Raw genomic sequence first — 24,164 nt, forward strand, 5'->3', positions numbered from 1 at the left:
CTCTTTGCGCCTGCGTAGTAAGGCAGACTAGGCCTTTTCTCACGTCCATTCAAGTGCGTGTGAGCACGCAAAAAAAAAAAAAATGACGGCTGCTGGGGAGAAATCACGTGATCGCCGGAAAGACCAGGCGGCGGCTGCCGGAAGCTCTTCTCTCCCTTCGCCGTCCCTGAAGGAGCGGGAGAGAGCGAGGGCGTGACGTATTTCCGCTTCCCGTACCTCTTTTTCTTCCGGCCCTCGAGTACCGCACGCCGGGCCTGGCGTTCGGCTCCAGCTGGGGCTGCGGAAGGCGGGCGAGAGCATGGCGATGTTTGAGCAGATGAGAGCGAACGTGGGCAAGTTGCTCAAGGGCATCGACAGGTCTGAGCTCGGCTGCAGGGCGCGCTCTGGCCAAGCGGGGTGGGGAAGCCGGGGAGCCAGCCAGGGGGTGGCCTGGGCTGCACGCTCACCCGGAGGTGGGGTTTCTCCAGGTTCCCCCCGCCGCCCCAGACTCTGTCTCTTCGTCTCTCCTCTGCTCTAATTGCCACCGTCAGCGTGAGGCTCGCTGACGTCTAACCAGGCCAGTGGGAACCGGAGATGCTGGACACAGCCGCGGCTCCTGCCTTCCTGGACTTAGGTTCCCCTTCCAGCCGGGCGACAACCCCTTTCAACAACAGATAACAGTGACAGCAAGCAGCGATCAGGGCCAGCCACGTCTTGACCTAGGCGGGAGAGAAGAGAGCTGGGTCAGGAATTCCAAGAGGGTATCAGGATTTGTTCAGGAAGTCGCATACACGGGCAGGGAGACTGGCCGAGGTTGGAGGCATCCTAAACACGACATAGGGCTCCAGCGGGCAGGGCTGAGTTGTGAGCAGGGCTCACTGGAGAGTGTACAGTTGGTCAGCCCTCTGGGTATATCCAGCGGATGGGACTAGCTTTATTAATTATTGTAAAATCGAATGGAAAAGGAATCAAGAAGGCAATAAATGGAGGGATACCCCCCAGGGCCAGACTTAAAGCGGCAGGAAGGAAGACAGTGAGTTCAGATTACAGTGGTAGCCCCTTAGCCCTAACTGGGGCCGGCCTCCATTCTTTTCTTCTCTCTGTTTACTCTTGTCTATCTGTCAAGTTATCTCCCTCTTTCCTTTTGAGAAAGGTTTTCACTATGCATCTCACTTTGTGTGTGTATGTGTGTGTGTGTGTGTGTACGCGTACCCCCACACACACACCCCCATCCCCGGTGAAAGGCTTGCTCCTCCATGCCAGGTGACTGGTTCACCCATCACCCCGATTCCCTTCCAGGTACAACCCTGAGAACCTGGCGACGCTGGAACGGTATGTGGAGACACAGGCCAAGGAGAATGCCTATGATCTGGAGGCCAACCTGGCTGTCCTGAAGTTGTGAGTGTCCCCTCTCCACCCCCATGCCAGCTGCTAGCAAGTAGGATGCCAGTCTGGGTAGTACCCAGGGACAGCTGCAGTATGTGGCTTCTCTTTGGTGTGTAAGCTAGGAAGCCAAGGAGGTCAGGGTAGGGTTTTTCTTTTTTCGAGACAGGGTTTCTCTGTGGCTTTGGAGGCTGTCCTGGAACTCGCTCTGTAGACCAGGCTGGCCTCAAACTCACAGAGATAACACCCGCCTCTGCTTCCCGAGTGCCAGGCTTAAAGGTGTGCGCCACCAACGCCCAGCCCTTGTTCTTGCTTTTAAGTAACTACAGAATATATAAGATAATCTATAAAGAATGCTCTTGCCTCACAAGTTACTGTAAGTGAATATCCATGTTGCCAGACTCACCTTACGTAACCGGTGGGAGCTCTTACGGTCTGCCTTTGGGTACTTGCATCCAGATCAGCTTAGCTCAGATGTGCTCGATTTGAGCTCGGTTGTAATCGTGAAACACTAGCTCCGTTCCTAGCATCTTCCTGTCGGCACTGGCTAGTGACCTTTTCTCTCTTTATGAGTGTGCGTGTGTGTGTGTGTGCGCGCTCGCGTGTGCGTGCATGCATGTGCGCGCATGTTTGTGGGAGGAGTGGGTGTCAAGACTCATCTTCAGTCATTTTTCCGCCACGCTCCTTGAGTTAGGGTCATTGAACCCAGAATCACCGACACGCTAGTCTTTGCCAAGCAGCTTGCTCTTGGGGTCTGCTGCTTCCGTGCTCAGAGACTGGAATTCCAGACAAGCTGCCTTGCCTACCTGACGTTTGTTTGATTCTTTTTAGTTAATTTGTTTACGGATGTGAGGTCATCTGTGGTGGGCAGCTATGGAGGTCCAAGGACAACTGGGAGCAGTCAATTCTTGCTTCCTGTCTTTTTTACTTGTTTAGTTTCTGAGACTGGGTCTCTGCATACCCTGGCTGTCCTGGAACTCGCTCTTGTAGAACAGGCTGATCTCGAACTCACAGAGATCCACCTGCCTCTGCCTCCCGAGTGCTGGGATTAAAGGCGTGTACCACCAACACTCTATTCTTTCTTGGCACACTACCAGCTGTATAACTTAGCTTGTTTTGGTGTCTTGTTGTTTGAGTGAGGGTCTCTCTGGGACATGCTATGTAGACCAGGCTGCCTTGAACTCACAGAGGTCCACCTGCCTCTGCTTCTTCCATTAGTATGCACTAGTTTATGGGCCTTAACATTCATGTCTGTAAAATGGAGATAACATATTTACTGGTGATACTACCTGTTCCTCAAGTGTTCCTTGTGTGCTAGCCTGCTGTATTGTGGTTGTGTGTTGTGTATGTGGGCAGCCTGGCTCGCTGAAGAGTGCTGCTTCTAACCGTGTGCCTTTGTGAATTAAGAGACGTGTCCACCCTTTTGGGTGACTGAAGATTCAGTGACCTCCCGTGCAGAGCAGGAAAGTGGGCTCAGAAAGTTAAGGTTACACAGAAGGTGCAGTTGACATTCCTGGCTTCCAAACCCCAGGCTAGAACAGCAGCTCCCTGCCTGTCTTACCGTGGCGTACAAGGGCTATCATTTTATCCATTTGTATAAATGTAGCCCAGGTTGGCCTCAAACCTGCAATCTGCCTGGGTCCCTGGAGGGCGTGCACGTGCCACTATCCAGTTCTGCAAGATGCCACATCGCTTTGTCTCGTTCTCCTCAGGTACCAGTTCAACCCAGCCTTCTTTCAGACCACAGTTACCGCCCAGATTCTGCTGAAAGCCCTCACCAACCTGCCCCACACTGACTTCACTCTGTGCAAATGTATGATCGACCAGGCACATGTATCCTTCTTCCAGTGGCATGGGAGAAGGCTGGGGAGCAGGGCAGATGGAGGGGTCTGGGCATGCATCCAGAAGACGGGGTGCCTGCTCTGGGTTCGCTGGATGCTGGGTCAGCCTCAGGTGCTGTGTGATGCTCATGCACCTCACATATGGAGGTCTGAGGACAACTTGGGGTGGTCCCCTGTGGGTTCAAGGGATGCTGGTCATTAGGCTTGTACCGAGTGTTTTTACCATCTTGCTAACTTAGAATTTTAATTTATTCTTGTATTTATTTTGAGTAAGGGTCTTGCTATATGACCCTCGGTGGCATGGAACTTGGTGTGTAGACCAGGCTGTTCTTGAACTCACAGGGATCTGCTGCGTCTGACTCCCGAGTGGTGGACGTATCTGTGAAGTTGGGGATAGAACCCATGGGAAGCAAGTATGCAAGCATCGTACCAGTGAACTGCATCCCTGGTCCTAATTCCGGTTCTTTTTCTGGCTTAAAAGACAAAATAAAGGGCTGGAAGAACATGGGTGGGGAAGGGTGAGCTAGACCCACACCACAGCCTCCACAGTTTCCGCACTGTTTCCTTAATGCCTCCTGATGCCAGCAAGAAGAGCGGCCCATCAGACAGATCTTGTACCTCGGGGACCTGCTGGAGACCTGCCACTTTCAAGCCTTCTGGGTAATGTCTTTGGGATGCTGGAGTACTTGCCTGCATGTGGGAAGCCCTGGGTGCCATCCCCACACGGTGATTCATAAACCAGACGTGTTGGTGCACACCTCTGTTTTCCAGAAGGTGGGAGCAGGAGGGCCATCCTCAGCTGCCCGGAGTTTGAGGCCAGCCTGAGCTACGTGAGAACGATCTGCTTGGTCACAGGCTCTGTCCTCTGTCCCCATCTTCACATAGGGCCAGGACTTCCAGACCATTCCTTGCACCCACACGGCTCAAGCTGGCCTGTCTCCTTGTCCTGTGCCTTCACATGGGAAGGCTAAGCTGGGCAGGTGGCTGAAGTACCAGTTCTTAGGACGCTCAGGATAGAGTTCCAGGCTAGGGGCTGGAGAGGTGACTGCCCTACAACCCTCCAAAACTCTGGCTCCAGGGAATCCAGCATGCTCTTCTGGCCTCCGTGGTCACTGGCCATGTGCATGGTGCACAGACATACGTGCAAGCTAAACACCCATACCCGTAAAATGATCTGTGTTTTTAATTAGGAATAAAAGGTAGGTATTGTTGCAAAGGACCAGAATCTGGTGCCCAGCCCCCTTGTTGGGCAGTGTCCTCAGGCCACCCACAGGTGCCCATGCTCACATAGGTACACTCACATACACATAACAATAAAATGGTGCCTTTTGAAATAAATCTTTAGGAAAAAAGGTTGGGGTCAACTTTTGCTACATAGCAAAACTATTTAAAACACAGTAGCAAAAAAGTGGGGAAAGGAAAAGAAGCCTACAGTTCTCATGGGCCTCCCGCCTGCCAGGGTCTGCAGTGAGCCTGTGCACGTCTGCTGCGCCTCCCAACAGCTGAGGGGTGGTTTGAGGCCCTGCTCTGCTTTGTCGGGGCAAGGCTATAGAACGGTCAGACAGTTGTGTGTTTGAAACATTAGGAAGTAACACAAAACAAAGTCTCCCGCCCCAAGCAGTCCTGTTACATGGTCAAGGGCAGTGGCTCGCCCTACTCAGTGTCTTTTTCTCCCCTGTTAACTTAGCAGCCACTTTGTTTGGTACCCTGAGGGGTTTGTGGTGCCCTCTGCCCGGCCCTCACCTCAACTCCTGATAGACCACGGTTGCCTCAGCCTCGCAGGTGCCCAGCTTCTGGCTTCTTTCCTGCTCTGTCAGTCATTCAGCGGGACCGAGGCTCAAAAGGTTTCCTCCCATCTCAGTGACTGCTTTCAACAAAGTGCAGACACACCCCCGTTCCTGTTGAAGGGAGCTTGGCTGGGGCTGAAGCCTGAAGAGGGTGACGGACAGCTGCAGGGACACAGCAGCACAGAGGGTCTGAGGTGGACAGGGTGTGGCTGGCTGTGCCGGCCCCAGGGGAGGGGGAGGTGGGGACCCACCGCTACTGTATGACTTATGCCATAGAGTCCCTTGATAGCAACGGTGCTTAGACCTCTCTCTGTGTGTGTACATTCTGTGATTAGGTTGTTGGATGTCCCAGCCATGCACATTGGCACACGCCTTTAATCCCAGCACTCAGGAGCTGAAGCGGGTGGATCTCTTAGTTCAAGGCCACCCTGGTCTACAGAGACAATTCCAGGACAGCCAGAGAAGTCCTATCAGAAAAAACAAGACAGACATGATCTCCTGTACCCAGGCTGATCAAACATGCTACATAGCTGAGAGTGGCCTTGAACTCCTTATTCTCCTGCTTCTATCCCAGTGCCAGGGTTAAAGGCACTGCCACCATACCCAGCAGTAGGGTTGTGTGTGTTAGACTTTGAGACAGTTACACTGTCACCTAGTCGGACCTGGAAGCTGAGATCCTGCCAGAGCCTCCAGAATGTCAGCACTTGCTACTGAATGCCCACAGCAGTGCTGCCTGTGTTCATACTGTGGGCATCATTCCTTCTGCAGCAAGCCCTGGATGAAAACATGGACCTCCTGGAAGGCATAACTGGCTTTGAAGACTCTGTCCGAAAATGTGAGTCTCTGGTCTGGGTTCCCGAGGGGCCGGGGGTAGTGGCAGCAGGGTCCTAGGAAATGGCCTCTGTAAAAGGAAGCCTTTTTCTTTTTTTTTTTCTTTTTTTTTCTTTTCTTCTTTTTTTTTTTTTTTTTTTTTTTTTGGTTTTTCGAGACAGGGTTTCTCTGTAGCTTTGGAAGCTGTCCTGAAACTCACTTTGTAGACCAGGCTGGCCTCGAACTCACAGAGATCCGAGTGCTGGGATTAAAGGCGTGCGCCACCAATGCCCGGCCAGGAAGCCTTTTTCATGAGAGAAGCCTTCCCGCCAGCCTGGTTCTAGAGCCGCATCAGTCCCAAATAAACACACAGGAGGCTATATTAATTATGAAGCCGTTGGCCTTGCTTGTTTCTTACTGGCTAGCTCTGACTTAAGTAATTACCCCATAATTGTTAATCTAAGTATTTCTCTTTCCGGGCTTCCTACCCCTTGACTCTCTGTGTTTCTCCTACCCAGCGTCCTCCTGGACTTCTAGTCCCACCTATCTTACTTCCCTATTGGCCAGCAGTGCTTTATTGACACATACACGGGACTTGCCCAACAGGCCTCGTCACTGTTCTGTAAGCAGTGTGGCCTAGGAGAATGGAGCTGATAAACTAAGCAGACTACAGTCTCGTATAGTAGCCGACCTTATCCAGAGCATCAGAAAGATCACGTTCACAGGAGTGTAAGCCCTTTACAATCACAAGGATAAGCTGCTGGAAAACATTTTTGGGTTTTCTTGGGGGAGGGGGCTTATTTTGAGATGGTTTCTCTGTGTAGCCCTGGGTGTCTTGGCACTAGCTCTGCAGATCAGCCTGCCTCTGCCTCCTGAGTTAAGGCCTGTGCCACCACCTCTGGCTTGAGTAACAAAAGTTAGCAGCTATGTGTAATCTGAAGCAAACCCCCTCCTATAAACTATCCTTGGGAGGGGCACAACAGTATATACCAAGAGCAAGCCCTTATTATGAGGAACAGACATGGCGGTCACAAAACTCTTGTTTTCTTGGAGTTTTCTCATAAGCCCTCATAATTCCCACACAGCTCCGTTCTGACAGCCTCTCACATCTTTGTTTTTTTTCCACAGTTATCTGCCACGTGGTGGGCATCACGTACCAGCACATCGACCGCTGGCTGCTTGCTGAGATGCTTGGCGATCTGACTGGTGAGGCCTGGTGGTGTTTGTGGTACAGGTAGCTGGGGCACAGGAACTCATTCAGCCAGGGAGGACCCACCGCACCGTTTCTGGGTTATTACCTGGTCCAGAGAGTGGCTAACAGTTTGGTAAAGGATGCTGCCCTCTGAATTTCCGTGATTTCAAAGCCAGCCAGCACCTCATAGTGAGATCCTGGCTCAAAAAGAGGTTGCTGCGCCCACCAGGTATGTGGTCCACCTGTAATCCCAGCAATAGGAAGCTGGCGCAGGATTGTCGAGTTCCAGCCCAGCATGGATTATAGGGTGGGACACTTGAATGCCAGCCGTGTCAGACAGTGGTCCTGATGCTGGCTAGGTCGTGACAAGAGCTCAGACCTTTTCCACAGATGGAGCGAAATGGAGAGGATGTTTGCATTGGCACGGTGCTCAGGGGGTGGTGAGGCTGCAGTTGTGTGGGAGTGTTGAGGACCCCCAGTGGCCTTTGCCCTGGAGGGACAAGGGAACATAGGAAGGAAGGCTTTTGTTTTCAAAAAGAAGTTGGGGGGCTGGAGAAGGTCTAGCAGGTAAGAACATTTGCTACTCAGTCTCAAAGACAGTTTTAGGATCCCAGCATCCATCATAGGTAGTTCAAAAAGTACTCTCTGGCCCTGGAGCACCTGTGTACACTGACACTTGCACGCACATGTAAATAAATCAGTGTTTTGGTGTGTGTGGGAGTGTTTTGTTTTTGTTGTTTTTAAGATTTATTTATTATGAATACAACGTCCTGCCTCCATGTATGTCTGCACGCCAGAAGAGGGCGCCAGATCTCATAGATGGTTGTGAGCCACCATGTGGTTGCTGGGAATTGAACTCAGGTCCTCTGGAAGAGCAGACAGTGCTCTTAACCTCTGAGCCATCTCTCCAGCCTGTTTTGTTTTTTTGTTTTGTTTTTTTTAAGAAATAGAAAGGAAGCCAGGCGTTGGTGGCACATGCCTTTAATCCCAGCTCTCAGGAGGCAGAGGCAGGTGAATCTCTGAGTTCGAGACCAGCCTGGGCTACCGACCGAGTTCCAGGACAGCCTCCAAAACAATACAGAGAAACCCTGCCTCGAAAAACAAAAAAGGAATAGAAAGGAATGTTGAGAAACTGGGGGAAACTGGACCTGGAGGCAACATTCTATGATCCCAGTACTGGGGAGAGAGAAAGAGAAGGATTAGGGGTTTAACTCATCCTCAGTCACATGGTGAATTCTATGCCACCTTGGCTAAAAGAAACCCCTTCTCAAAAATGAAACAAAAACCCTTACCTGACTAAGATAGAGGCTAGTAGCACCCCCTGGTGGCCAAGTGGAGAATAAGCCCCCAGAAGTCAGGCTTTGCCCTAAAGGCAGGAATTGCCTAGAGCACTTGGTAGAGGGGCCCGGCTTGGTGATCCCTCATTTCCCTGCCCCTGGGATTTAAGAGCTCAGGCAGCCACCACCTCCGCCCTGCCCATGTCACCTGCAGACAACCAGCTCAAGGTGTGGATGAGCAAGTACGGCTGGAGCGCCGACGACTCAGGGCAGGTCTTCATCTGCAGCCAGGAGGAGAGCATAAAGCCCAAGAACATCGTGGAGAAGATCGACTTTGACAGTGAGTGGCCTGGGCCGCAGGCTGGGGAGACTGGGTACCTCATGAGAGAGCAGGCTGGGGAGACTGGGGACCTCATGAGAGAGCAGGCTGGGGAGACTGGGGACCTCATGAGAGAGCAGGCTGGGGAGACTGGGAACCTCATGAGAGAGCAGGCTGGGGAGACTGGGGACCTCATGAGAGAGCAGGCTGGGGAGACTGGGTACCTCATAAGAGAGCAGGCTGGGGAGACTGGGAACCTCATGAGAGAGCAGGCTGGGGAGACTGGGGACCTCATGAGAGAGCAGGCTGGGGAGACTGGGAACCTCATGAGAGAGCAGGCTGGGGAGACTGGGAACCTCATGAGAGAGCAGGCTGGGGAGACTGGGGACCTCATGAGAGAGCAGGCTGGGGAGACTGGGAACCTCATGAGAGAGCAGGCTGGGGAGACTGGGTACCTCATGAGAGAGCAGGCTGGGGAGACTGGGGACCTCATGAGAGAGCAGGCTGGGGAGACTGGGAACCTCATGAGAGAGCAGGCTGGGGAGACTGGGGACCTCATGAGAGAGCAGGCTGGGGAGACTGGGGACCTCATGAGAGAGCAGGCTGGGGAGACTGGGGACCTCATGAGAGAGCAGGCTGGGGAGACTGGGAACCTCATGAGAGAGCAGGCTGGGGAGACTGGGAACCTCATGAGAGAGCAGGCTGGGGAGACTGGGAACCTCATGAGAGAGCAGGCTGGGGAGACTGGGTACCTCATGAGAGAGCAGGCTGGGGAGACTGGGGACCTCATGAGAGAGCAGGCTGGGGAGACTGGGAACCTCATGAGAGAGCAGGCTGGGGAGACTGGGGACCTCATGAGAGAGCAGGCTGGGGAGACTGGGGACCTCATGAGAGAGCAGGCTGGGGAGACTGGGAACCTCATGAGAGAGCAGGCTGGGGAGACTGGGTACCTCATGAGAGAGCAGGCTGGGGAGACTGGGGACCTCATGAGAGAGCAGGCTGGGGAGACTGGGAACCTCATGAGAGAGCAGGCTGGGGAGACTGGGGACCTCATGAGAGAGCAGGCTGGGGAGACTGGGGACCTCATGAGAGAGCAGGCTGGGGAGACTGGGGACCTCATGAGAGAGCAGGCTGGGGAGACTGGGAACCTCATGAGAGAGCAGGCTGGGGAGACTGGGAACCTCATGAGAGAGCAGGCTGGGGAGACTGGGAACCTCATGAGAGAGCAGGCTGGGGAGACTGGGAACCTCATGAGAGAGCAGGCTGGGGAGACTGGGAACCTCATGAGAGAGCAGGCTGGGGAGACTGGGAACCTCATGAGAGAGCAGGCTGGGGAGACTGGGAACCTCATGAGAGAGCAGGCTGGGGAGACTGGGTACCTCATGAGAGAGCAGGCTGGGGAGACTGGGTACCTCATGAGAGAGCAGGCTGGGTCTGCGTCTGCCAGAGTCCGTGCACCCCATCAGGTTGTTAGCCAGGAAGAAGCGGCGAGGGGTGCTGGGGGCCTCTCCTTTCTCTAGCTCCTCCTAGGACACAGAGGGGCCTGACACAGTGCTCCCGTCCCCTGCTGCATGGCTGCGTGTACCAGACTAGCCCTGCTTCTCCTTTAAAAGGGCCGAGTGACTGCTGGGCAGTGGTGGCCCGCGCCTGTAAGCCCAACGTTCAGGGGCAGAGGCAGGCGGATCTCTGAGTTCGAGGCCAGCCTGGTCTACAGAGTGAGTGACGATAACAATCATGACAGTGCCAGTGGTTCTTTGTGAGTTATTTGGTTCTACCATAAGATAATTTCTCGTTGTGACTTGGAAATTAATACAAATGGCATGGTCCCTGCCTCCCAGAGGGTTAGTGTGTGAAGGGAGATCATCTTGTAGGGCACTCAGCCAGAGCTCAGAGAATGTTGGTGACATCACGCTTTAAGTCAACAGATTAGCCAAAGGGAACAAAAAGCAGGTGTGGCAGCTTATGTCAGTAGTCTTGGGAGGCAGGAGGCCAGCCTGCGCAACCTCGTCACCTACTGTCTTTAAATAAGTAAGTAATGACTAAGGCTATAAGGTGATGCAGGCAGTTAGCTAGGTACGCTGCCTCACTCTGCTGCCTGGTGAGCAGACGTCATCAAGTAGCGAGGAAACGCAGGGAAGGCCCCCAGGGCCCCCTCCCTGGTCTCCCAACTTTGACTCTGGTGATTGACGCAAGTGGGCCAACTTGAGCAGCAGTGAGCTGCGTCATTTCCGCACTGGGCACCCTCACCTCTGCAGGCAGCGCTCATTGCGTTTGGGACTCAGAATTCCATAGAAGGTTCTGTCCGCTGTGGAGAGCTACAGGCCAGGCCAGTGTCTAGCAAGTGAAAGCAGAGCAGGAGCCGGGCGTTGGTGCCGCACTAATCCCAGCAGATAGGGTACTGAGGCACGGAGCCATTAATACCACGTCCAAGACCACCACACTGCTCTCGTGATTGTGACCTGGCCTCCTTTTCCCAAATTTACCATTTTCTCCTTCTCAACAGGTGTGTCCAGCATCATGGCCTCCTCCCAGTAACTGTGCCTTTAATAAAGACTCGTTCACTCCACCCTGCTGTCTCCAGCCGCTGCCCTCAGCCAGCCCGGGCCTCCCTCTTCTTGGGCGTCCCCCATGCCTTCCCTTCCACTTCCTCCTCTGCCCCACCCTGCCCCTCCTTCCTGACCTGTGAGTCAGCCCAGGATGAGGTAGGCTGAGGAGGGTGAATGGCGTGGGGAGTCGCCACCCTGGGGCCCCAGAGAGCAGCTTCTGTGTCCTTGACAAGTCATCACTGTCCTGTCTAGAAAGGAAAGAGTATGGCGCTTCCTGAGTTAGCAGGGGTGGGGCTGGGTGTGGCATCTGGCAGTGCCGGGCTGGGAGTGGTGGCCACCAGTCCTAGCACCTGGAAGGTGCAGGCAGGGAGATCAAGGGTTAAGAGCTACTCTTTTTTTTTTTTTTGAGCCGGTTTCTCTGTGGCTTTGGAGCCTGTCCTGGAACTCGCTCTATAGACCAGGCTGGTCTCAAACTCACAGAGATCCACCTGCCTCTGCCTCCCGAGTGCTGGGATTAAAGGCGTGCGCCACCAACGCCACCCAGCAAGAACTACTCTTAGCTAAGTCAGACTCGTCGTCAAAGGCAGGTGGAGGGGTTGAGTCCGTAAACTGCTTGTTGCTCAAAAAGATGTCACTGTGTGCACCTGTAACCCCCACACTGGCGGGCCTCAGTCAGGAGGTTCCCTGAGGTTTGCTGGCCAGAATGGTTAAGGGAGAAACCCTGAGTTGATTGAGACCACAGCTGTAGTTTAGTTGTGTCGGTCCCTAGTATCACAAAGAGCACACCTGTAGATCCCAGCCCTTGGGGTGACGTGTGCACAGCTGCCATGCTTGACAGCTTGAAGTGTCCTGCCCCTGTTCTTCTAGCTGTTTCTTTCGGTCATCCAAAACTCCCTAATTGTCCAAAGAAACATTTCAGACTGCAGGTCTGTCACCAGGGTTGTTGGCTGGCCTTTAGTAATGCTCTAGACTGCCTGCCCAGTCAGCTATCCGGCCACCCAGTTCATGTCACACCCAGTGCATTCCAGGTATTCTGGCCAAGTGACCTTGGACAGGTGATTTCAGTGTGCGCAGGGTCGGGGTGAAGTCAACGGAGATAAAGTGACCTAGTAAATGGTCTGCCTTGGCCACTCCCATCTCCCTTGGGGCCCTGTCTGTCATACCAGACTTCCCTGTAGCCAGCACTCGCCCAGGGTTCCTAAGAGGATCCTGTCCTGGTGAACCAAGGTGGGGCACACACACCCTTTGCCCTGGCCTCCAGACCTACCTGAGCAAGCACCAGAAACTACACTCCTCCTAACCCTGGGGACAGAACAAACACATGACCACTTTTCCAGAAAGTCAGCTCTGAGGTGCTAAAGAGGAGGCCTGGTATGCTGCCCCACCCGACAAGCATCTTGTAGAAACCAAGGAGACATCTGGGCGGGGATGACAACCAGGCATCAGCTGGCAGGTGCACTCTTGTGTGGGATGCAGCTGTCGTGCTGTGGGAGAAATGACCTTTTGTCCTTTGGCAGCCGAGCCTGACTCCCCTTTCAGTCTGGCTCCTGCCTTCTACATCCCCTGCTGGGTTCAGGGCCCACATGGGTGCAGCTGGCTAGCAGCTTAGTGGTCTTGTGACCTTCTGCGGTCACCTGCGATACCCACTGTCGGCTCTCACCCTGGAAGACAGTCCTTACAATGTTAATGGAATACACGGGCCAGCCATGGTCTCCTGGCATTCTGGAGGCTGAGGCAGGAGGACTGCTTGGAATTCAGCGCCAGCCTGGGATTCAGAGGGACACCTCAAGTTGTGGCAAACTGACAGGCATAACAGCCATTCCTGTCTTAAAGCCTAGAGTGGTTCTGTGCTGGGTGTGGTGGCACACCTTAATCCCATCACTCCTCGGGCAGAGGTAGGTGCAAGTGTGTATGTTCCAGGCCAGCCAGGGATCAAAGGAAACATGTTGGGTTGGAGAGATAGCTCAGTGATTCTGGACACTTGTTGCTCTTGTAGAGAATCTGGATCCTAGCTGGGCGGTGGTGATGCATGCCTTTAATCCCACTACTTTGGAGGTAGAGACAAGCAGATCTCTGTAAGTTCGAGGCCAGCCTGGTCTACAGAGTTAGCTAGGGCTATGCAGAGAAACCCTGTCTCTAAAAAAGAGACAACCTGGGTCCAGTTCTTAGAACCCTCATGGTAGCTGGAAATCCTATATTCTGTCCTCTTGTGTTTTTTTGTTTTGTTTTGTTTTGTTTTGTTTTTTTGAGACAGGGTTTCTCTGTGGCTTTGGAGGCTCTCCTGGAACTAGCTCTGTAGACCAGGCTGGTCTCCAACTCACAGAGATCTGCCTGCCTCTGCCTCCCGAGTGCTGGGATTAAAGGTGTGCGCCACCAACACCCGACTATTCTGTCCTCTTGAGAGCACCTGGTACATGTATGTGTATGTGGGGAAACCACACAAGTCCAATAACCCTCAGGACTTGGCTCTTAACAGTCCTGGGAGTGGGAGAGGTTGCATGAGTGCCTCGTACCCCTGGTTGTTATCACTCGGTGACTATTAGGAATCACTAGAAGACCACCATTTCATTCAAACATCACTATGTTCCTGCCTCCAGCTTTGGGCTGGGAGTCTCAGAACACAGTAGTGGGCGGAGAGCTGCTAGCCATTGCACCCACAGTGAGCCCTGAGCTGGGCGGGGAATGTAGCATACACTTGTAATCCTAGCTCCTGAGAGATAGCTGTCAAGAGTTCAAGGCCATCCTCAGGTAAATAGGGAGTTTGAAGTCAGAATGGGCTATTTGAAGCCTTGCCCTGGGGGAAGTAATTTATTTCCCTGGGATCTTTATCTCAGTAAAGTTCTCACAATTCTCCTTTACTTAGATCCCAAACCTGGGGGTCACCCTTACTTTCCCAACAAAGTTAAATTCATGGCTGCTGTAGGTGACTGGTGGCGTCTCTCCCATCCTCCTCGGCTTTCCCAGGACATGTTCCTCTCCTACAGCAGCCTCCCACAAATGAAAGCCGAGTTCTAACTTTCTCATTAAAATACAAATGTGTGTATATTTAGGACTTGCAGGGATGGCGCATCAGTAAAGAATGTTTGCTGCTCTTGCGGAGGCTAGCGTCTGATTCCCAGTTCCATGGTGCATGGCTCACAGTCTACTGTAACTCCAGCTTTCGGGGATCTGATCACCTCATGGATTCCACAGGCGCTGCACGCACATCGCCTCACAAAGTATTTCAAGTTTGTTTGCATTTATCTGTGTGTGTGTGTGCGCGCGCGCGCGTGCGCGCGCCACACATAGAGATCAGAGGACGACTTGCAGAAATCAGTGAGGATAAATCTCAAGTCGTTTGGTGTGCTGAGTAGTTTTATGTCAACAGATGCTCGAGTCATCTGAGGGAGCCTCAATTAAGAAAATACCTCCAAGCCGGGCGTTGGTGGCGCACGCCTTTAATCCCAGCACTCGGGATGCAGAGGCAGGCGGATCTCTGAGTTCAAGGCCAGCCTGGTCTACAAGAGTGAGTTCCAGTACAGCCTCCAAAGCAATACAGAGAAACCTTGTCTCAAAAGCCAAAAATAAATGAATAAATAAATCCTCAACTTGTCTTTTTTTGGGGGGTCATGGTATTTGCTTGAAGCAGTAGAAACCCTGAGACATAGGGCTTGGCATTAATTACGTTTACCTGCTGGTCTCTCACCAGCCCCTAACTGCAGCAGTATTTTGGGATTTGTTGTTTTGTTAAACATGGTCTCCTTGTAGCCCAGACTGACCTTGAGCTAGAAGACCTCATGGCCCATCCTCCCAAGTGTTGGCCTATGGGCCTGAGTTACCACACCTGGCCCTCCCTGTGGTTTTGAGCCTTATTCATTCCTTCACATAGGATTTAGAAAGTTTCCTCCCTGCCAGACACAGCTTCAGAGGCCACGGCTGGAATGGAATCTGAGCAAAGGTTCCCTTCCCTCCCTTGTGGGTTGCTATTTTGGGGGAAGAAACAGTCAAGACATAGAACAGCAATGAATCAACAATGTAAATGGTGAAAAGTATGGGCAAAGGTACAGGAGACAGTTTTTGTTGAGCCAATGGCTGGATGGAACCTAGGCACCTCGGGCAAGCATTCTACCAGTAGACCCCGCCCCAGATCCCCGCTGGTGGATCCTAGTTAAGCACTGTCACTGAGCTATGCTCTCAAACCCTCACTAAAGTGTTCCTAGGCACACCCCCATCCCTCTCTGGTGAACTCCAACAAAACACTCCTCCACTCTTCCAGCCAGAATGCTATTTTATATAAAGCGGTCAGGGACAAGCTCTTGCAAGAGCAGAGATCTGCGGGAGAGGAGGCCGTGAGTCATGGAGATTTGGAATGTGGGGAAAGTACAGCAAACTGAGACAGCACTGTGTGCACGGGCCTTGGAGGCTTAGATCCTTCAGGCAGGAGGCAGGAAGGCAGAGGGGAGAACGGACCCGATATGGAGGACCTTCTGCTTCTGGCTGAAACCCCGGGACTTCTATTAAATATAAACTTATTTTTTAAAGGCTATGCTGGCATAAAGAACAAAAATTCCACCTGTAAGGAAACATGTGGAGGGGCTGGAGAGATTGCTCAGAGGTTAAGAGCACTGGCTGCTCTTCCAGAGGTCCTGAGTTCAATTCCCAGCCATCACATGGTAGCTCACAGCCATCTGTAATGAGATCTGGTGTCCTCTTCTGGCTTGAGGACAGACATGGAGGCAGGATGTTGTATTCATAATAAATAAATATTAAAAAAAAACAACACGTGGAGACTGGCAGTGGTGGCGCATGCCTTTAATCCCAGCATTCGGGAGACAGAAGCAGGTGGATCTCTGTGAGTTTGAGACCAGTCTGGTCTACAAGAGCCAGTTCCAGGACAGCCTCCAAAGCCACAGATAAACCTTGTCTTGAACCTCTCCCTCCCCCCCAAAAAAAGACATGTGGAGTGGAAATCATCATATTAAGTGAAATGACCCAGACTCAACGACAAAGTATATTTTCTAAAGAGGAAGCCAGGTGGTGCAGGCCAGTGATCCCCGCTACCCAGGGAGGCTGCAGCAAGACTACCACAAGCGCCAGGCTAGTGTGGGCCGCTTAGCGAGACTGCCTCAGAATACGCAGTGAAAAAGGGCTGGGGATGAAGTTCATTGTCAGAGTGTTTGTCTGGCAGGTTCTAACTTTAATCTCCAGTTCAGGAAAGAAAAATTCCACCAGAGAAGGGAGTAGCAGGTCATGTGGCCCAGCCCGAGGGTCCAAGGATTCCAAGTGGTGGAAGGGGAGAGCTGACTCCTGAGAACAAAACTCACTGAAGTTAGGAAAGGGAATTAACCTTCAATCCCGCACTCGGGAGGCAGAGGCAGGCAGAGCTCTGTGAGTTCGAGGCCAGCCTGGTTCCTGGTTCCAGGAAAGGCCCCCCAAAATACAGAGAAACCCTGCCTTGCACAAAACAAAACAACAACAACAAAAAAGAAAGAAAATGAACTTACTTGCTGCTATCTGCAGCGTTACCCTAGGTCAGAGAGGACAATGGGAGTCACCAAGTCTGGGCTGCATCAGTTCTCCACCAAGCTGAGGAGTTCGAAGGCTGACACAGTCTTAGCTGCCAGTGTTGGTGAGGCTGGACCTCCGTGGCTTGGCATAGAGGACAAACCTGTACTGGGGCATTCTGATTTCCAGTGTCCTGTAATTTGTAGCAGGCTCCTAGTGGAGTTGACTTGGGTTGAGCTGCAGCAGCATGGAGCCACGTGGGTGGTTGACTTCCCTAGTACCCCTTGTAACCTCAGGGCAGCTGCTAAGGCTTAGGCTCGGAACATGGCCTTGTCTGTCTCGGGCACTGAAAACTTTTTTTTTTTTTTTTTGGTTTTTTGAGACAGGGTTTCTCTGTAGCTTTGTAGGCTGTCCTGGACCTCACTTTGTAGACCAGGCTGGCCTCGAACTCACAGAGATCCACCTGCCTCTGCCTCCCGAGTGCTGGGATTGGGCGCTGAAAACTTTAAAAGTCATTTTTAACCAATTCCTATATGGGAGTTTGGGGACCCCTGCGCGGCCTTTTTTAAATGGCTTTCTAATATCTGGAGCTGACTTTGATAAATTAACTGGGTAGCTAGGACAGTGGCTCCTAGGGAGGCTAGGTCAAGCATAGGGAGGGGCAATAAGGAGAGGGGAAGAGGAAGGTGGGAAAGGAGGAGGAAGTCGTTACTCGACCTTTGCCCTGGAGGGGAGGGGAGGGGAAAGAGGCGGATGGGGGAGGAATGAGAGGAATGTGGCCCCGTAGGAGGGGGGTGGGCAGGCAGGGCTGGGGGGTGGGGAAGGGGCCAATGTCTCAGGCTACAGGTCAGGGTGGAATCTTCAGGGTCCCAGTTCCCAGATGGGCAGGAATCTGAAGGCGCCATGAGCCTAGCGGACAAGACCTGTGCTGTGAGACTCTGGCTGAGGCGGAAGAGAAGGAGCGCAGTGTCCAGAAACTGCGCATATGGGGGTTCTGTTCACTTGTCCCCACGTGGGGAAATATTTCAGGATCACCGAGGATGGCAAGTTTAAAAGATCGCCCTGGTGGTCATCTGTCCCGTGGTCATCTCCGGTGGCCATCGTGTCCCATTGTCAAAGGACACATTGAGGGCAGCCTCAGTGCAGAGAAATCAGGTGTTCAGGACATATGGTGTCAGATAGCCCCAATTTAAACAGATTTTGTGAAAGGCAGCCCAAGGGCGTTTGGGGATCTGGTTTCAAATGGCAGGTGCCCGTTTCACAAGTCAATGCCAGAACCCAAAGCCTAATGCAATGCGTCCACTGTGGTAGGCCTTGAGTCAGAAACAGAGGGGGTGTGGGTGTGGGAGAATCCCTTGAACAGAACATCTTCTGAAGGAGGGTTCCCACTGGGCAAGGCAGAACCTTGTCCCACTAACAGGTCGGGGGCTTGGAACAGCCTCGTTGTCTTTCACAGGACACCCCGAAAATCGTAGGAGGTTCTGGGCCTCTAAGACAATGATTTGGAAAGGACAACTTTCCCAGCTGTTAGCCTAGCAGAGAGTGGTTGGTGTGGGAAAGGGTGTTTTCACACCACGTGGTCCTCGGCCACTTGGGGGGGGGGGGAATCTCTGCCAATGCAGCAATCCAAATCAGACCAAAACAAGCCAAATTAGAAAAAGCCCACGTTTAATGGGTACAACACTCCCAGATGGCCTTCCAGCCTCCCCAGAGAGGAAGAGTTTGGAAAGGGAGACCTGAAAAACCACGTCTATTTTCTGGGGGGGGGGGGGGAGCAGTTTAAATACCTTGTGGGAGTGGTCTTGAGCATCTCTGGGGGAGGGGTCATCATTTGGTGGGCTTTCTGAGATGCAGTAGTGTTTGGAGGGGGACTTGGGTGGAACCTCCACCATAACACTTGTCAATTTTGTGAAGCCTTCCACAATTTTCTTTAAATACCTGTTTTCCATAAACTTACTCTGAAGACTTTATAGTCTAGCCAATTATAAAATTTATTATTATTATTATTTATTTATTTTGTTTTGTTTTTTTGAGACAGGGTTTCTCTGTGGAACAGTCCTGGCTGTCCTGGAACTCGCTCAGTAGACCAGGCTGGTCTCAAACTCACAGAGATCCGCCTGCCTCTGCCTCCCGAGTGCTGGGATTAAAGTCCGGCTTGGCCTTGAGTTTCTGATCCCCCTGCCCACACCTCCCAAGTGCTGGAATCACAGATACTTGTCACCATTCCCTTAAGCTTGACCATTTATTTAATTTGAGACAGGAGTCTCCCTATATAACCCAGGCTGGCTCCAAACATGCTATGTCCTTCCTGAGAACAGAGGCCCCGTGTCCCTTCATGCAGGGCTTCTAGAAGCTAGTTACACGGGGGGCTTTTCCTGACTTCTTTAGTGCCAAGGCATAAAAAACGCAGCCTCGCACACAGTGGGCAGCTAATAAATCCTGATTATGTCTGAATGGCTGAACGGGAGCACATTCCACCCCGGAACAGGTTAAAGCCGGATGACGGGCCCCGCCTTATGAATCATTCATAACTTGGGCCCCGCCCACCCACCCCCGGGAGGGGGGGGGAGGGCGACGCGCGCGTTCACGCGAGAGAAGCGCCTAGGCTCCCACGCTAGGCGGGCGGCCGGAGGTGTGATGTGCGCAGGCGCCGAGCGCACGGGGTCGCGCCGGGCTCCTCGGGTGCGCGCGCGCGGGAGGGCGGCGGCGGCGGCGGCTCAGTGCGCAGGCGTCGCGGGTGTACTGCGCAGGCGGCAGGCTTGGGCGGGCTAAAAGCAGCTGAAGCGACGTCCGAGTCGGAGGCTCCGGCACAGGGGCGGGAGCTGAGGCGGGAGCGGACCGGCTGGCGGGATAGCGACAGGCGGCGGTATGGTGGACTACCACGCGGCGAACCAGGCGTACCAGTACGGCCCGAGCAGCGGCGGCAATGGCGCGGGCGGCGGCGGCAGCATGGGCGACTACATGGCCCAGGAGGATGACTGGGACCGGGACCTGCTGTTGGACCCGGCCTGGGAGAAGCAGCAGCGCAAGGTGCGTGGCCTCGCGGGCCGGGCTGGGTGGCGTCCTGCGGGGGGGGGAGGGGGTCGGGGAGGCGCTGGAGGGAGGGGGCTCCGAACAGTTGGCGGGACCGGGAAGGGATTTGGAGTCCCGGAGAGGGATAGCAAAGGTTGAGGAAGCAATTGGCAATCTGAAGGAAAAACAAAAACAAGAAGCGGCGGCGGCCAGGTATGATACACGGGAAACCTGCCCGAGACTGTGGAAGGCTGGGCGGGGAACTGGGGCACCCGAGATGGTTCGAGAGATTGAAATAGAACTGGGTTTTAAGGCGGGATTGCAGGGTCAGAGGGAGGGTTGGTAGGGCCCAGGCAAGCAGCTGGGTCCAGGAAGGGAACTGGGAAGCCCGGGTTGTGTTGGGGCATTGGGGGGGTTTGGAACCCCAGTGTGGAGATGGTCTGGAGGTCAGGCTGTAAAGTTTCTATAGCCGGATAAGCCTCTCCGCCGATGCACAACCCAAATCAAGACGAATTAGAGCCCATGTTTAATGGATGCAACACTCCCGAATGGCCTTCCAGCCCCCCAGAGAGAAGGGGAAGGGAGACCGGAAAAACCACCGGTCTGTTTTCTGGGGGGCAGTTTAAATACCCTGTGGGAGTGGTCTTGAGCACCTCTGGGGGATGGGTCATTATTTGGCGGGCTTTCTGAGATGCAGCAGGGTTTGAAGGGGGATGGGGGAGGGGGTTTGGGTGGACCCTCTACCTTAACATCCCAGACTCTTTGGGTATCTGGATGCCGGGGGCTGGGGCAAAGGTTTTACCATAGCATCCCAGACTCTTTGGGTATATGCACACTGGTCGTGTCTGGTTTCTTCCTGCTGACAAGGGAAGGTGTGGGGGAGCGGGAGAGTCCGGAGTTGGTGGGTTCACGCTCAGTGGAAGGTGTGGGTGAAGAAGCATCTGGTTAGCTGCCATCCTGGAAACCTCAGGCACCTGTTCCTTGAGGTGGACAAGACAGGTTGCTAGGAGAAAAAAAAATAGATTGTTGTCATCGGCCCTAATTGTACTGACGAAGGTGAATGTCAGGAAAAAGAGCAAATGGGCCCTTTATTGTGGCATCTTGGAAAACCAGAGGGTGGGGGTCCCAGCTGCTGGACAGACCAAGTGTCCTGAAGAGGTGTCCACTTAAGCCTGGAGAGGTGGTACCAATTGTGAAGTCCCAGGAGCTGGGGCAGGTGCTGGCGTTACCTGGAGGACCCTCTGTGGGCTGACCTTGGCCCAGGCTGGAGGAGTGAGTCTGCAAGATATGCTCAAAATGGGTGGGGTAAAAATGGGTTCTGGAGACTGTTTTCATCAGACCAGATTTCTTGATAGAGAAGAACTTCTCCCAGGAAATTGTAGGTATCTGTGGGACAGCTGGAACAGGATTTCTTAGGGCAATGTCATGTATAAAAAGGAGGTGTTCAGAAGGGCGTCTTTTGGTGACTGCCAAGGGGATATGCATGGAGTTGGGACTTTGGGAGCGGGACCCTGAGGACATTAGAGAGAGCTGGTTTGGTGACATTTTCCCAGATCCCCCTGGGGGCAGACTCCAGGAAGTTGGTGCTGTGTGTCTGGGCCTAGTCACCCAGTCTGGAGGGGCAGTGTTGGAAGGAGCTGTTGTTGCCTGGGTAGCCTGAGGCGAGGCCTGGTGTAACCTTGACTCAGTCACCAACCTCAGCTTGAATGTTGTGAGCAGTTCTGATGGGTGGAAGGTCGCAGTGGTGTCTCTCACCTTTTTACTGGACAGTGGGTGTGTTGATAGCTGATGAGGGAACATAGTTTGAATGGAAGGGGAGATCTAGTCTGGATCCCAACAGTAATTTATTGCCTAAGGCCATGACGGATTGGAAAGGGTTGGAAGTTGCCAAGAGACTCGGAAAGTTGGAAGGAAACTGGGTTACAGCATCGGCTTTGAGAATGTCTTGGATCTTTCTTTTCTAATGTTTAGGATGATGTGCCACCCCCCTTTTTTTTCTTGGATGATATGAGTAGGGCACCCCCCCTTCCACATCTTTCCACCCACCTCCTGTGCCTCGGTTCTTGTACCCCGCTCTTGAGGCAGCAAGGGTGTGTGCTTTGGGAGTGCTCGTGGTGAGGCTGGTGTGCTTCCGGGCCCTGGCGGTAACCAGAGCCCCTGGGTCATTCTTCCCTGCTCCTTCCTGGATCCTTCCTTTCCGTCTGGGAAAGGCTGACGGCCAGGGTGGCTCATAGCGTCCTCGGACTGCTCTGTGAGGCCTGGCTCTAGTGAGCTTGCTTTATAACCCACTCCAGCAAATATTTACACTTAGCTGTCCTTTAGGGGAAAAGTATTGCTTCACCTCTGCACCCTGTCCCGCATGGGTGCTGTGGGGGAAGGAGTCATATATCAGTAGGTACCTTTTTCCTTCTTGCAGGAGCCCCAGCCCAACCCCCAGTGGGATTGCTAGGACTTTCCTCTTTTGTTTCGTGGCTATGCCTCTCCCATGTTCCAGTGCAACTTTTGTGACTGTGAATGACAGATTGCCTTTCTTGCCTCTCCAAGGCAGGTAGGCCCTCCTGGCACAAGGAGAGTGACAGTCTTGGACATACCTGCTGACACACTCTAAAATTCTGTGGCCAGAACAGCTGAAGCAGGAATTGACCCAAGTCAAGAGTGTGTATCTTATCTGGAAAGCATTTGCTCTAAATTCTAGGGGCCCCTATACCCAAGGCATTATCAAGATGGAGGTTATGCAACAGGTGTTCATGGGGTATCCTTGAACACTGGGGGGACGGGTGACTGACCTGGTCTTTAAAAAGGTTTTAGTAGTATTGTTTCAGTCTAGGTTTATGTACAGGCTTTCCCTGAATCCAGGGTGCAGGTGGTCCATGTGCCTCAGTCTCCTGAATAGCTTGGAACTTCAGGCCTCTGTAAGCAAACTCTTGAGCAGTTAAGAGTGTCTCTAGTTCCTTTTCCTAGTTGTTCCTTGCAAGTACTAAGTAGACCCGACCCTTACTTAGGATGGTGTGGCTGTGGACCACTTTCTTAAAGTGGCTTCGGTAACATCTCCTGCTCCCGTGGAAAGGGTGAGTTCTCTGAGAGTTACCCCCAAATTGCCTCTCACAGCAAGAGGAAACACCTTGTTCTGAGTGTTCATTGGCACACCATTGTTTATGGACCTCGGGGTTAGACCCTGACCTTTGGCTCAGCCTGTATTAAATGCGAGTTAATTATTTGAAAGTTCTGATAGTGTTTTGTTTTTCTGTAAGTCACCCTCCATTTTCTTTTGGACCCCAAAGTAGCCATCTGGTATTTTGCTCCATTACTCTAATTGCTCCACTACGGAGCTGGCTAAGACTAACAGCTCCTTCGCGGCTTTCAAAACGGAACAGCATACTTACACATACAAAAAAAGTGAGCAGACTGGTTGCCCTCTGGAAATGAGTATTAGAGCTGGGTGAGCATGTGCTATGTGCCCTGTTGGGAGAAAAGATTAGGAAGCGACCCCAGCTGCCAGTGTCCTCCTGTTCTTCCAGCCTCCTGGAAAATGTGTGTTCTCCTCTAAGCCCCAGCACTCAGGATCTTGAGTCAGATCTCAAGTTTAGGGCCTGCCAGCACGGGCGGTATGACATGATTACCTAGTTTATTTGTTTTTTGGTTTTGTTTTTCGAGATAGGGTTTCTCTGTATTGTTTTGGAGGCTGTGCTGGAACTCACACATGTAGACCAGGGTGGCCTGGAACTCACAGACAGAGATCCGCCTGCCTCTGCCTCCCGAGTGCTGGGAGTAAAGGCTTTTGCCACCACCACCCAGCTATGATTCTAGTTTAAAAGCAAGAAAAAGAAATGAAAGTTGCTGGGAGGGTAGGCTCTTTCACATTTAGTTGAGTGTTGAGACCTGGTTGTGGCCCTGGAGTGGCGTCTACCACTTGACCTAATCCTAGGCAGTCTAGGGTGTGGACCAGGGGTTGCCTTTTACCTTTTGCAACACCCTCTCTGGTTCCAGCTTCTGAGATCAACTGGGAGGCTTCTTTGGCAGCGGGAACTGACTCATTCTCCAATTAGAAGTCATGCTAAAAAGCTTTCATTTAGTGGTGGCCAATTGCTGACCTTGTGGGGAAAGTCGGGTGAAAGTGTTAGTGGGAAAAAACAACCCAGGAGAGTTCAACACCAAAGCCCACGCTGGTGACCCCAGCATTTGGAGTGCTGAGGTGAGGCAGGAGGCTGAAACAGCAACAAAAAGCCCACCAAGGAGTGAGGCTGTGATGTTTGGTCTTCCCATCCACGGGCTATCGGGGAGATCAATTAAAATACATCCTCACACTTAACATATTCACTTCATCACCTGGCAGGGAAGCAGGGCCTAGTCTTGGATTTCAAGTCTACCCCAACACACAGGTAAGGAGAGTCCTGCCATTTCAACTCAACTCATGGCCAAGTCTGGCCAGACAGCAGTCTTTCCAGAGTTAAGTGAGTGGGTAGTATAGGTTATCTGGCAGAGCTGTCTAACGGCCGGGAGGAGGGAGCCAAAAAAGCATGAGTTTGGGAAGGCC

At 52.8% G+C, this 24,164-nt stretch overlaps 2 protein-coding genes across 7 annotated transcripts in view; both read left to right on the forward strand.

The window, feature by feature from the left end:
* The first annotated feature begins 200 nt into the window (after positions 1–200).
* On the forward strand, positions 201–11,154 carry Eif3k (eukaryotic translation initiation factor 3 subunit K). The gene is made up of 8 exons (XM_040734569.1): positions 201–357; positions 1,279–1,377; positions 3,075–3,195; positions 3,789–3,863; positions 5,759–5,825; positions 6,929–7,006; positions 8,484–8,609; positions 11,092–11,154. The coding sequence occupies exons 1-8, from the start codon at positions 299–301 to the stop codon at positions 11,121–11,123; spliced, it is 657 nt and encodes a 218-aa protein (XP_040590503.1). The 5' UTR covers positions 201–298; the 3' UTR covers positions 11,124–11,154.
* Positions 11,155–19,375: 8,221 nt separating this feature from the next.
* The window catches only part of Actn4 (actinin alpha 4), a 65,252-nt gene continuing 60,463 nt past the window's right edge, over positions 19,376–24,164 (forward strand). For 2 of the 6 annotated variants that reach the window (XM_040734575.1, XM_040734572.1), the window contains exon 1: positions 19,377–19,648. In XM_040734575.1, coding sequence (XP_040590509.1) covers positions 19,487–19,648 — 162 coding nt within the window. In that variant the 5' untranslated portion in view covers positions 19,377–19,486. Of the gene's footprint in view, positions 19,649–24,164 lie in introns of all 6 variants that reach the window. The other 4 variants (XM_040734574.1, XM_040734571.1, XM_040734573.1 and 1 more) reach the window with 3 other exon arrangements.

The sequence above is a fragment of the Mesocricetus auratus genome, unplaced genomic scaffold, assembly GCF_017639785.1.
Source record: "Mesocricetus auratus isolate SY011 unplaced genomic scaffold, BCM_Maur_2.0 Super-Scaffold_100038, whole genome shotgun sequence".
NCBI lineage: Eukaryota > Metazoa > Chordata > Mammalia > Rodentia > Cricetidae > Mesocricetus > Mesocricetus auratus.

Excerpts from the sequence above, each read along its gene's own strand:
- Eif3k (XM_040734569.1), top strand. The coding sequence starts at position 299 with ATGGCGATGTTTGAGCAGATGAGAGCGAACGTGGGCAAGTTGCTCAAG. Across the intron at positions 3,864-5,758 it reads GCCACTTTCAAGCCTTCTGG|CAAGCCCTGGATGAAAACAT; the intron begins GTAATGTCTTTG and ends TTCCTTCTGCAG. Across the intron at positions 8,610-11,091 it reads GGAGAAGATCGACTTTGACA|GTGTGTCCAGCATCATGGCC; the intron begins GTGAGTGGCCTG and ends CCTTCTCAACAG.